The following is a 13896-nucleotide window of genomic DNA, read 5'->3' on the forward strand; positions in this document are numbered from 1 at the left end:
TCCATAATTTTGTACTGTTGTGTAATTTTCATTTTGGACTGGAGAATACAGTAACTACTCTGTCTGGAGTCAAAATTTGGTTAAATATGTTTAAGATATGAAAAGGACCATGGATAAACAATGTGTGCAATGTTCTATAATACTGTACAATATAGAACAGAGTTTGACTTCTGGTCTGTTTTGAATTCATTGGCCACCTCCAGAAGTACAGATGCTACAATTGGCCTCCGTACCTCTCTGATTCGGAAGTCAAAAACTGATTGGGACTTGTGTTTTTGAACACTATCTTGTAACCTCTTCTGATAAAATGCACGACAGGCTCCGGTTTGGCTGTGATGCTTGCATTGTTTGAATAGCTTGCTGAGATAGGTTTCAGGACTTGCTGTCTAGGTTTGTTTGAAAGGAAGGACTACTTCAGTGAAGTGATCAAAGGCATCTGGCACAAAACTCAGCAAGAGTTAGCACCATCAGTAGAAGAAAGAAAAATATTTGCATTTACTTTTACATTTTTTTTTCCCAATTAAGGGACAATTTAGTGTGGCCAGTCCACCTACCCTGCACACCTTTGGGCTGTGAGGGTGAGACCCACATAGACACGTGGAGAATGTGCAAACCTCACACACACGTGATCTGGGGCAGGATCGAACCTGGGCCCTCGGTGGGGTGAGGCAGCAGTGCTATCCACTGTGCCGCCGCGCCGCCCCTAAACATTTGCGTTTACATGCTGGACCTTTTTCATTTCAAAGTCCTCACATGCAATGAAATACTTTTGTTTTGAAATGGAGTCACTGGTGGTTGAGTTTTCCTGCAACAACTTTTGCACAGCGAGGCTTCACCATCAGCAGTAAGTGAGAAGTATACGGTAAAGTGACTGACTGAAGTCGCCAGCTCACAGGGAGAACTCAACTGCTCTTTCCCGAGTAGTGTGAGGAATGTTAGCACACGTGAGAGGATAGTCGGGTCCTTGATTTAATATCTCATTTGAAAGATGGCACCTTTGACAGCACAGCATTCCTTCAGGACTGCACTGCTGTTAGTCTACATTACATGGTCAAATGTTGAGTCAGATTTTCATATGCTATGATAATATCACTGAGCCAAGGCTGACATTTAGGATGTCAGAAACTTAGGTGGTTGGGATGGGAAGAAAAAAAATTTAACTGTGCCCTTTTTTATTCAAACATTTATCTAAAGGATAGAATAAGTTGTATTAAACCTCTAAGGACTGAGAAAAATACTTCATATTTGAATTACACATATCTTGATAATTCTTCCTCAGATGTTTAAAATTTATTACTGACTTTCTACCATAAAATTTTTAACATGTAGTTGTTATTCTTAATGCTGCACTGACCCGTCAATCAGTAATTCAAACCATTTCACTTCATTTCAGATGATCATGGGAACAGCAATGGCAGTCATGTGAAAATATTTTTGCCCAAGAAGTTACTCGAATGTCTACCGAAATGTTCTGCTTTACCAAAGGAAAGACACCGCTGGAACACAAATGAGGTACTGTGAAGTGTTTGTTTCTACTGACTCTGCCTGATTGTAAGTGGCCTGGTAATTTTTCAGGAATTGTCTCTCTAGCTGGAAGCTTTGCTTCAGAGCGAGCAGTTGTTTTTGTCAGAATGGCAGGTGAAAGAACTTGTATCTAAACCCGTGGTTTGATTTCTCAAAAGAGATGCAGAAAGGTAATAAGTTTGGATGTGAACAGGGAGGTTTAACAGGTGGAAACACCAGTACAATATTACCGGAGCTCAACTAATCAAGGTCTGAACATGCACACACAATCATCCATATCGACAAGTGCAGGTAATCTGTTTGTATGATGTGCTAATGATCTTTCACTGTTCATCAGGAAGTGTACATGAATGGCTCTGGATGATGAGCAAGTGGTTGTCTACCCTGAGCAAATCTCTTCTTTCCTCTGCTTCAGTGGCTGCTACTCCATCATGAAAAATACGTTGAATCAGTGTTCCACAATGTTGTCTGAATGTACAAAATATGATCTTCAAAAGTTATCACAGTTCTCTGAAGGCTTTTATTTGGGGATGTTTTATAAATGCAGTGCCCAGTTCCTTAGATTGAGATGATGTGCTGGCATTTCAATTTAGGCTGTCCTGCTTTTAGTTCCAAAGCACTGTTTTCCCACCAGCATATAGTCTCTTGTATGAAGGACGGCAGCATTAGCAAAGTCCCTCGGGTTCTCTGAATAATCCCTGTTGGCCCTTGGACTGGATGTAAACCTCACAGGTTTTGTCACATTGGACAGAGTTTTAGTATGTTCCTGTTGGAGTCAGTTGGTTGCAGCTCTTAGTGATTTTCTTGCAAAGTAGGAATGGGTTTCTGAAGTATCTGTAGCTGTAGTTTGTTCTTACAATGCCATTTTTTGGGGTTTCTGTGAAGATCTGATAACTGACAATTTTTAAAGTGCAAGATTCTTTTTTGGTAACTGAATCAAGCCTGAAAAAATAGGGAGATGTGGAATGTCTTTATACTGAATGAAACTTCTGAGTTGACTTGATATTGATTATCACAAGCACACATGCACTTGGTAAATGTTAAAGAACTGTAACTTTCATGAGGATCATCTAATTTTTATTGATATGTGTACATTTTTCTATGCATTTATGATTGAGGAAGCAATGAGTAATGAAACCTGCTTTTCAGGAACAGCGCTGGCTGGTGATTAATTCATCCTGTTTTTTAAAAAAGTGGTGTCAAATTAAAGCAACAGTTATCTTAATAACTGGTTGCTGTAAGAATTTGATTATAAAAGTACTCCAAGTTCATCTATCCTTGGATTGATTTTATAGTTTGTAGCCATGGTATTAGCATAACTTTTATATATCTTTAAAAAAAAAGTAAAATATTTTTTGAAACATTTTTTAACAAATACAAAACAAACAACCAAACACCGCAGCATCATCCCCCACCGCCCCAACAGCTGAATGTGCCTACTCTCTAAAAAACACAGACGGCCGTCATCTTTTGTAGAACCCCTCAATTGCACCTTTTAACGAGTATTTAACTTTCTGAAGATGGAAGAACTCCATGAGATCTCCCAGCACTGGGTGGAGAAGCTGACCTCCGATCCAACAAAACTCACCTGCTTGCGATCAACAAGGCGCGAAGGCTAAGACAACCACCCCCGCACCCATCTGCAACATCCCAAATATGGCCACTAGGGGACTGGGTTCCAAATCCATCTGTAAAATCTCTGACTTGGTGCTGAAGAAGGAGACCCAAAATCTCACGAGCTAAGGACATGCCCATAACATATGCACATTATTTGAGCCCTCCCACAGCGCTCACACTTAACTTCCACCTCCTCAAACAACCGACTCAGCTTAGCCCTATACCCACTCAAACAACCGACTCAACTTAACGTGGGTTAAGTGTGCCCGGTGTACCACCTTCAACTGTATCAACCTTAGCTTCGCACACGACCCTACGCAAGGCCTCACACCATACCCCTTCCTCTCATGCCACCCCCAGCTCCTCCTCTTGCTTGACCTTAATCCCCACCAGGGACAGAGTAGTCTCCGCCATTATCCTCCCATAAATTCCCAAGGTACTCCCTTCTTCCAACCCCGGGATCGTCAAAATCCTTTCCAGTGGTGAGGATGGCAGCGCTACCGGAAATGACGGGACAACCTTTCTTGCAAAGTCTTGCAAAGTCCCTCACCAGCAGATAACTAAAGCTTTCTGCCTGCAGAAACGCAACTTCTCTGACAGCTCCTTCAAGCTCACAAACCCCCCTGTGCAAAAATAAGTCCCCCATACCATCCACCCAGCCCCAGAACCTGGCATCCAGTCTTGCCAGCTCAAACATATGGCATCACAATTCGTGTTTGCTTCGGCATCCTACCTAATTTAAAATGCTGCCAAAATTGATGCCAGATTTTCAACGCTGCAACAACCACCAGATTACCTGAATACTTCCCTGGAGAAAACAGCAGTGAGTCCATTGCCAGCGACTGCAGCCCCGTCCTCTTGCATGAGCCCGACTCCACCCTCACCCACATTGCCTCTGGTCACCACACCAACAGAACATCTTTTCCGCATTCACCACCCAATAGTAGTAGATCAAACTCTGTGACGGCATATGTCCTAACTGCTGGTTCCTTTGCAAAACCATTTGATGAATCCTTGCAACCGTACCCACCCAACTAAAGGAAGAAATTGGGCTCTCCACCCCGGCAAAAAAAACACACGTGTTGGAATTGGAACAAAAACGTGGCAAAATATAAATCTTCACGGACTGCACTTGGCCTGCCAAGGACAGAGGGAGGCTATCCCATCTTTGTAGGTCCGCCTTAACCCTATCCACCAGGCTCGTAAAGTTCAACTTAGGAAGCTGAGCCCAATCCTGCGCTACATGCACCCCATTTACCTAAAACGAGTGCCCACCAAACGAAACAGCAACACGCCCAAATTAGCTCGGGCGGCAACAAAGATAAGAGCGGGGACTTAGTCTAGTTCCCTTATACAGCTGAAAATACTTTGAGCTCATATTATCATGCAAGCACCAGCCTTGGGTTCCTTGTATAACAATCTCACTCATGACACAATCTTGGGCCCAATCCCAAACCGCTCCAAAACGGCAAACATATACTTCTACTCAACCCTATCGAAAACTCTTTGTGCATCCAGCGCCACAATGACCCCCTCTGACGGGGATAGGATCACATTCAACAGACGCCGCATAGTGGACAGCTGCCTACCCTTCACAAACCTGTTTGATCCTCCCCAAGAAATCCCTGCTGGGTCACTGTCTGTGCGGAGTTTGCACGTTCTCCCCGTGTCTGTGTGGGTTTCCTGCCACAGCCCAAAGACGTGCAGGTTAGGTGGATTGGCCATGCTAAATTGCCCTTGGGGTCCAAAAAGGTTAGGAGGGGTTATTGGGTTACAGGATAGTGTGGAAGTGAGGGTTTAATTGGGTCGGTGCAGACTCGATGGGCCGAATGGCCTCCTTCTGCACTGTATGTTCTAATACACGGGAGGCACTCCTCCAATCTGAGCAGCAGCATCTTTGCATCAACGTTCAGTAACAAAATCGGCCGATACCACCCGCATTTTACCGGGTCATAGAATCATAGAGTCAACATCGGCCCTTGGAAAGAGCACCCCACCCAAGCCCATGCTGCCACACCATCCTCGCAACCCAGTAACCCCACCCAACCTTTTTGGACACTAGGGGCAATTTATCATGGCCACTCCACCTAACCTGCACGTCTTTGCACTGTGGGAGGAAACCGGAGCACTCTGAGGAAACCCACACACACACGGGGAGAACGTGCAGACTCCGCACAGACAGTGACCCAAGCCTGGAATCGAACCTGGGACCCTGGAGTTGTGAAGCAACTATGCTAACCACTGTGGTACCATGCTGCCCCTTCTCCTTCAGAAGAAACGAGATAGATTCCTGCATCATCATCTCTGGGAACGGCGTCCGAGCTATTGGTTCCTCAAAAGCCTTCATTAACAACGGCACTAGCTGATGGGCAAACGTTTTATAAAATTCTCCTGGGAACCCATCCGGCTCCGGCGCCTCACCGGTCTGAATATTTCCAACTGCCTTCTGAACTTCCTCTAACCCCCCCCCCCCCCCCCCCACTGGTTCCTCTAACCTTTCCCGATTCTCCTCCTCCAATGTGGGAAACTCCAACCCCTCCAAAAACACACTCATCCTCATCCTCCGGTGGTTCCGACCTATATAGCCTCTCATAGAATGCCGGAAATGCCACATTCACCTTCTTGGGCGCAGCCATCAGCCCACCTACCATATCCTGCACCTGTCTTTCGGGAAGCTGCATGCCGTCTCAGCTGGCTGGCCTTCTCTTCAAATTCATACATCACCCCCTTTGCGCTTAGCAGCTGGCCCTCTGCCTTACCCGTGATCGGCAGGTTAAACTGTGCCTGCAATACCTTCCTACTAGCTAATAGCTCCAGGGTGGGACTCTCCACATATTTACTGTCAACCTCCAGAATCACATCCAATAGTTGCTGCCGCTCGTCCCTCGCCTCCCTCACCACCTGCGCCTTCTATGCAATTATCTCTCCTTGCACCACCGACGGCACAACCTATTTTTTAATAAATTCAATATTCTCATTAATTGTCCTTACCACCCTCGCACACAACTTCAGATCAGCTAACGACCCTACATCTAAGCTCTCCGCCACATGTAACAGGTGCGAGGCATGATCTCAAATTACTTTATTTTTCTTTTATAAATTTATAAATACTTAATTCTTTTTTTTTTCAATTAAGGGGCAATTTAGCATGGCCAATTCACCTACCCTACACATCTTTTAGTTGTGGGGGTGAAACCCATGCAGACACTGGGAGTGTGTGCAAACTCCACACAGACAGTGACCCGAGGCCGGGATTAAACCCGGGTCCTCAGTGCTGTGAGGCAGCAGTGATAACCACTGCGCCACCCTGCCGCTCTGCATGATCTGAAATTACAATTGTCAAATATTCTACTTGGCTTCAGGGACCTCACCATAGAACATACAGTGCAGAAGGAGGCCATTTGGCCCATCGAGTCTGCACTGACCCACTTAAGCCCTCGCGTCCACCCTATCCCCGTAACCCAATAACCTTTTTGGTCATTATGGGCAATTTAGCATGGCCAATCCACCTAACCTGCACGTCTTTGGACTGTGGGAGGAAACCGGAGCACCCGGAGGAAACCCATGTAGACACGGGGAGAACGTGCAGACTCCGCACAGACAGTGACCCAGTGGGGAATCGAACCTGGGACCCTAGGGCTGTGAAGCCACTTGTGCTACCGTCCATGATAAAAATATTAATATGTGAATAGACATTATGGACTGGCGTGAAGAAAGAGAACTCCTTGCCTCCTGGGTGTAGAAATCGCCCAGGTCTGCTCCGCCTATCTCCCTTTTTAATGCCGCCAATGCTCTGCGCCCCTCCCCAAAAATGAAGGAGACAAAGAATTGGTTTGGAATGGTCTACCTTTGCATCCAATACCATATTCCAAACCCCCACACCACCACCATCACCACCACCCAGGGTCAACTGATGTGTGTTGTGCCCATATCCGGGATAGTAGGCAATTTAGCATCCCAAGCCGAACACTCTGTGTGATCATGGTTGATCCCATCCTGGCCTTACTTCACCATCTTGCCCATTCTCCATAACCCTTCAACCCATTACCAATTAAAAATCTATCCAACTCCTCAAATTTACTCACTGTACCTGCATCCACACTCTGGGGTAGCAAATTCCACAGATTCACAACTCTTTGGGAGAAGTAGTTTTTCCGCAAATCTGTTTTAAACTTGCTACCCCTTATTCTAAGATTATGACCTCTCGTTTTAGAATGCCCCAGAAGAGGAAGCATCAGCTCCACGTCTACTTTATCTATACCTTTTAGCATCTTGCATAACTCAATTAGATCTCTCCTCATTCTTCTACTATAGGCCTAAACTATTCCATCTCTCCGACTAACCCCTCATCTCTGGAATCAATCTAGCGAACCTCCTCTGAACTGCCTCTAATGCCACTACATCTTTCCTCAAATAAGGGGACCAAAACTGTGCGCAATACTCCAGGTGCGGTCTTACCAATGACTTGTGTAGTTGCAACAACACTTCCTTAACTTTATACTCAATTCCTTTTGCTATAAATGCCAACATTCCATTTGCTTTCCTTATTATCTGCTGCACCTGCATGCTCTTTTTCTGTGACTCATGGATGAGGACACCCAGATCCCTCTGCACCAGAGCACCCCAATGTCTCTCCCCATTTAAATAAGTTGCCTTTCCATTTCTTTGACCAAAATGCATGACCTCACATTTATCCACGTTAAACTCCATCTGCCACATTTTGGCCCACTCTCTGAACCTATCTATATCCATTTGTACGGTTCTTATTTCCTCACTGCAACTTACTGTCCCACCTATTTTTATGTCATCTGCAAATTTGGCAATAGAGCCGTGAGGTCTTGGTATATCTGAATACCACTGCCTTTCTACCTCCCCTCACGGTTCTGCTTTCATCGTAGCACCTTCTCCTTCATCTGGTAGCTGTGAAAGCAAACTTTAACGGCTCTTGATGGCTCGTTAGCCCGTGTATTTGGCCGGACCGATTGGTGGGCCCTATCCAGCTTTAATGGGGAGGGTTCTTCCTCCTCTCCCAACAGCTTCCCAAGCATTGCCAAAAAGTACTCCGTCGGACCCGGGCCCTCCATACACTCAGGCAGCCTCACGATCTGCAGGTTCAGCCACCGGGACCTCTGCCCCAGATCCTTGAACTTTGTTCTCAGGCTCTTGTTACTGTCCTCCACCTTTAACAGTTTGGTATCCAAAGAAAGCACTGCCTCCACCCCCTTCAGCATCTCACTATACTCCCCCACCGTCTTTGACATCTTCACAATCGCCTCCCTAATCGGGGCCGAGTCTTCCACTGACTGCTTAAGACACCATCATTTCCTTACCATGCCGCTCAAAATGCTTGCTGAACTGCTTCTCAAACTCAGCTGCCATCACCTCTGCCAGCGCTTCTATCATTACCATAGCGGCCCCACTCGGAGAGCTCACCTCCACCATCTTTCCTCACACCACACTCCCCACCGCACTCCTCACTGAACACCCAGCGGACCAGCGCTCACACCTTTCTTCAAAGTATTCGTTCTTTGGCTTTTAGAAATCCTTTCATAATCAACATTCAATTGCGAAAGGTTTCCAATCAAATTCTCCCCAAAAAGCTAAACGTTAGCTCCCTTTTCTCTCCACAGATGCTGTCAGACCAGCTGAGATTGTTCAGTATTTTCTGTTTTTGTTTCAGATTCCAGCATCCGCTGTAATTTGCTTTTGCTTGTTGTTAGGCTCATGAGCTGATCAGCAAATTACGAGCTACTAAGTCTCTGATTGGTGTTCACACAGCAGCAGTCACCTTTCCATTTGGGGCCCCTCAATTGACCGTGACCCCGGGCTGCAACGCTATATAATAATAATAATCACTTATTGTCACAAGTAGGCTTCAATGAGGTTACTGTGAAAAGCCCCTAGTCGCCACATTCCGGCACCTGTTTGGGGAGGCCGGTACGGGAATTGAACCCGCGCTGCTGGCCTTGTTCCTCATTACAAGCCAACTGCTTAACCCACTGTTCTAAACCAGCCCCTTGCTTTCATTGAAAGTCTATCTCTGTGACTGTGAAAGCATGACGATACAGTTCCAAGTCAGGATCATGTGTGACTGGGAAGGGTATGCTGCCTTTGTCCTTCCAGGTGGTAGCAATTGTGGGTTTGGAAGGTTCTGTCAAAAGAGCCGTGGTAAATTGCGTGCATCTTGTAGACAAGTAAATGCAAACAAACAATTTCTATTTACATTTGCAAAGGTTGGTTGATTCGTAACTCAGATCTTACAAACATATGTACACTTGAATTGGGAGCAGGAAAAGGTCATTTGACCCCAAGCCTTCTTTGCCATTCCATTCATGGCAGATCATTTTAAAAATAAATTTAGTATACTCAATTTTTTTTTTCAATTAAGGGGCAATTTAGCGTGGACAATCAACTTACCCTGCACATCTTTTGGTTGTGTGGGTGAGACCCACGCAGACATGGGGAGAATGTGCAAACTCCACATGGTCAGTGACCCGGAGCCGGGATGGAACCTGGGTCCTCGGCACCCTGAAGCAGCAGTGCTAACCACTGTGCCACTGTGCTGCCCAATCGTAGCAGATCTGATTGTGGTCCTATCTCCACATCTTGTGAACTGCCAATCAACAATCTTATCACTCCTGCCTTGGTTTAATTGTCTGACCCATATGTTCATGATTTGCCTATGTGTGACTCCAAGTGCATCAAATATTAGATTGCATAAACCCAAACTAAAGTTTCAAGAACTTGATAATCCTCTAGAAATGTCTTTCTCAGATATTTTAAGTAAGGCGTCTTACAACACCAGGTTAAAGTCCAACAGGTTTATTTGGAATCACGAGCTTTCGGAGCACAGCTCCTTCATCAGGTGAGTGAAGAGCTAGGTTACACAAAGACAGCATATATATACAAAGGCAAAGATGCAAGATGATACTTTGAATGCAAGCCTTTGCAGGTAATTAAGTCTTTACACGTCCAGACAGTGCGACTGGAGAGGGATAATCACAGGTTAAAGAGGTGTGAATTGTCTCAAGCCAGGACAGTTGGTAGAATTTTGCAAGCTCAGGCCAGATGGTGGGGGGTTAAATGTAGTGAGTCATGAATCCAAGGTCCCCGGCTGAGGCCGTACTCATGCGTGCGGAACGTGGCTATCAGTTTCTGCTCGGCGATTCTGCATTGTCGTCCGTCCTGAAGGCCGCCTTGGAGAACGCTTACCTGAAGATCAGAGGCCGAATGCCCTTGACTGCTGAAGTGTTCTCTGACTGGAAGGGAACATTCCTGCCTGGTGATTGTTGGACGATGCCTGTTCATCCACTATTGCAGCGTCTGCATGGTCTCGCCAATATTTTAAGGCCTCTGATATAGATCAAAAATGTCATGCCTGACGATAATCAACATCTTCGAGGGTAATTTGCATTGGATGAATTTAGAGAAGGTTCACTATGCCTGGGATGAAAGGATTATCATACACGGATTATTTTATGAGGAAAGATTGAGCATGGTTTGGCCAATAGTCATTGGAGTTTAGAAGAATGAGAAGTGTTCTTTTGAAACATATAAGATTCTGAGAGCTCTTGACAGGATAGATGCTGAGAGGATGATACTCCTTGTGGGAAAATCTAGAACTAAGGATCACAGATTCAAACAATTAAGACTGAGAAGAGGAGGAATGGAGTGCTTTCTTTGACTTCTGAATCTCTAGATGCAGGAACTACTAAGTCTAAGAGGAGAAGGTTATTCTATGAGGGTTGTTAATCGTTAGAATTCAAGTCTTGGAGAATAATGGAGTCTGGTTTGAATATATTCAAGGCTGAGTTTGACAGATTTTTGATCTACAAGGGTTTTGAGGCAAAGGGGGTGGTGAGAGTGGGCCGACAGGAAAGTAGAATTAAAGCCAAAATACATTTGGCCATGATTTTTTTGAATGGTGGAGCAAACTCGAGGGGTCGGATGGACAGCTCCTGCTCCTAGTTCTTATGTTCTTGTAATCTTACTCTTCCGAATAGAACACACATTGGATCACATCAGTTTGTAACAGCTTCGAATTAATCATTTCTTAAACTCGGCAATTAGCATACAAGAAGGAATTTGTTACAGTCAAAATAATTATTTGAAATATAGAATGAGAGCAAAAGCAACTTACTGACATCTACTTCTCAAACCTGAAGTTTTGCTGTGTGGCTTTTTCTGGATTTTTTTGAGTAGTGTCCAGAGTGAAATCATTATGAAGATCGAAAAGGGAAATTAAGATGTATTATGAAGTAAGGATTAGGTGACGTGAAGTTCTTGTTTTAAAATCGGATAAAGTTGCAGGTGGCCAAGATGGAGTTGCACAGTTTTGAAGCACTGGCGGCAAAAAGTGAATGATAGTTTATTGTACAATGAGTTTTGATCTTGACATGGATAGAATGTAAAGAGGAAGGAAAGCTTTTAGGATGGTGCATTTTGAACTTGGAAGAATCAAAAGAGGAAAATTCAGAGGCACACTTGAACTATATTGATGAATAGTAAGTGACAAGAAATATTATAATGGAAAGAGAAGCCATGTGACAGAGAAATTGTCAAATTAAACATGACAGGAGAATTGTCATTTAAAAAAAAAATCTAGCTAAAGGCAAGCAAAAGCCAGAATTCGACAAATTTGCAACTTTAAACATAAACGGTGAGCAAGTGAACTCTGCAGGCAGCCTTTGGAGCCACCAAGACTGGCAAGTGGGGGATATCCCTTTGTCTCCAACTGAACGGAGATGCTATCTTGAAATTCAGAAAGCTGAACCTACACGTCAAAAAAAAATTAACAATGCATCAGAACTCCACACTTAGAAATCAATTGGGACTAATCCAAATTCCAGGTCAATCACATAATTGGGGACTTTGGAGGAAACGATTCTGGTTTAGACAAAAAGTCAGAAGCGGGGCTTCCGGTGACGGCGGGCAGGAGGCAGCCGCATATTGAAGGGCTCCCGCTCGGGAACGGCATTTGCGGGGTCTAACGCCTGGTCCCAGGGGTAACAGGGGCGGTAAAAGCAGCGGGAAGGCCCAGTAAAAGAAGATGTTGAGAACAAGTAAAATAAACGGCCGTGAAAAAAGCAGCTGAAAGTCTGTCGGGGAGTGGAAAGGTCACTGCGGGGACGGCAAGGAAAATGGAGGCAAGGACATTGGGGGAGGCCGCATTGCCCACGGCTGAAGAAATGACTAAGGTGATGGCCGCGGAACTCGAAAGGCAGTTCACAAAACACATGGAGGCGATGAGGAAGGAGATGGGGGCGGTATTGAAAGTGCTGGTGGAAGAGGCGATTGCCCCAATGAGGGCCGCGGTATTGAGCGCAGTGGCGGAGGTACGGGAGCAAGGCGAGGTGCTGAAGGAAGTGGAGAGACGTTGTTGCAGCACAGCGATCAACTTACCTTGATGGGGAAGGAGATACAGAAGGTGATGGAGATCAACGAGGGTCTGCGAGCCAAAATGGACGACTTGGAAAACAGATCCAGGCGACAGAATCTGAGGATTGTGGGTCTTCCCAAAGTATTTTGCCACGATGTTGGCGAAGCTATTGTGGGAGGGTGATGACCCCTCCCGAAATGAACTGGATCGGGCTCATCGATCATGGAGGCCTATACCAAAGGAGAGTGAGCCGCCAAGTGTAGTGACTCTGTGTTTTCGTAGTTGCAGTGTGAAGGAGAAGGTCCTGTCCTGGGCAAAGCAGAAGCGGGTGGTGCAGTGGGCTTTACAGTGGAGCTGGCGAGGAAGCGGGCTGCCATCAGCCGGGTGAAGAAGGCGCTGTACATCAGTAAGGTGCGGTGCGGCATAGTATACCCAGCTACGTTGAGGGTGACCTACAAATCCAAAGCATTTTATTTTGGGACGGCGGAAGCAGCGGAAGAGTTTGCGAATGCAGAAGGACTGTGTCAAAATTGAGAAATGGTTGTGTACCGATGTAGCCTCACGTAGCTGAATTATTTTTCACTGCGGTGGGTGTATGTGCTAAATGAGCCAATGTGGTATATACTTGGACACGGGAAGAGAGGGGACTTTCACTTGCAATGTTGGTTCTTTGGAGTTTGGGTGTGTATGCGGGGTTTGTGTGCTAAAGGGGATTTCTTGGTTTTCCTGGGACCGGGCAAGGGGGAAAGAGACACGGGCGGGGGCCACGACGCTGGCCGGTTTAAGCCAGCCAATGAACGGGACTGAGGTGGGGGGGGGGGGGGGGGGGGGGCTGCGGCCATTGAATCCTGGCAGAATAGGTCCCGATGAATATAGCCACGGTGGAAAGATGGGGAGAAGGAACAGAGGTTGGGGGAAGGATTTTTGTTAGAGGAAGTGGAGGGGTGGAGCCGTGGAGGGGGGGTGGGCTTGCAATGCATGGGTGTCATCTACGATACTCTTTCGGGGATTGGATGGCATTGTATGTGGGGGGGGGTCTATAGGTTAATGGTGACCATAGGCGATTCCTAATTCCTTTCTTTTTTATTTGTCCCACCGTGGGAGGGTTTGTTCTATTCGATGCTAATATTGTCAGGCGCGTCGTTGCTTGGGGTGGTGGGAGGATGGGATTGTTGTTGATAAGGAAATTGACTTTGTATTTGTTACCATTTACTGCTTGTGGATGGGGTGTAAATTCTGGAGAAATTGTGAAAATGGGGAATAAAAATATTTTACAAAAAAAAAGTCAGAAGCAGAGAAAGTTAAATACGGCGCTTTACTCGGTAGGCCTGATTGCGGACGGCATTATTGTAAGACAAGGAATTCATGAATCATTT

General features: G+C 45.7%; 1 protein-coding gene across 5 annotated transcripts in view; it reads left to right on the plus strand.

Annotated features, from left to right (window-relative positions):
• The window catches only part of camta1a (calmodulin binding transcription activator 1a), a 1261560-nt gene that overhangs the window by 43709 nt on the left and 1203955 nt on the right, over positions 1–13896 (plus strand). For all 5 annotated transcript variants that reach the window (XM_038821445.1, XM_038821446.1, XM_038821448.1 and 2 more), the window contains exon 2: positions 1394–1512. In XM_038821445.1, the coding sequence (XP_038677373.1) occupies positions 1394–1512 (119 nt within the window). The remainder of the gene's footprint in view (positions 1–1393; positions 1513–13896) is intronic.

The sequence above is a fragment of the Scyliorhinus canicula genome, chromosome 16 (genome assembly GCF_902713615.1).
Source record: "Scyliorhinus canicula chromosome 16, sScyCan1.1, whole genome shotgun sequence".
NCBI lineage: Eukaryota > Metazoa > Chordata > Chondrichthyes > Carcharhiniformes > Scyliorhinidae > Scyliorhinus > Scyliorhinus canicula.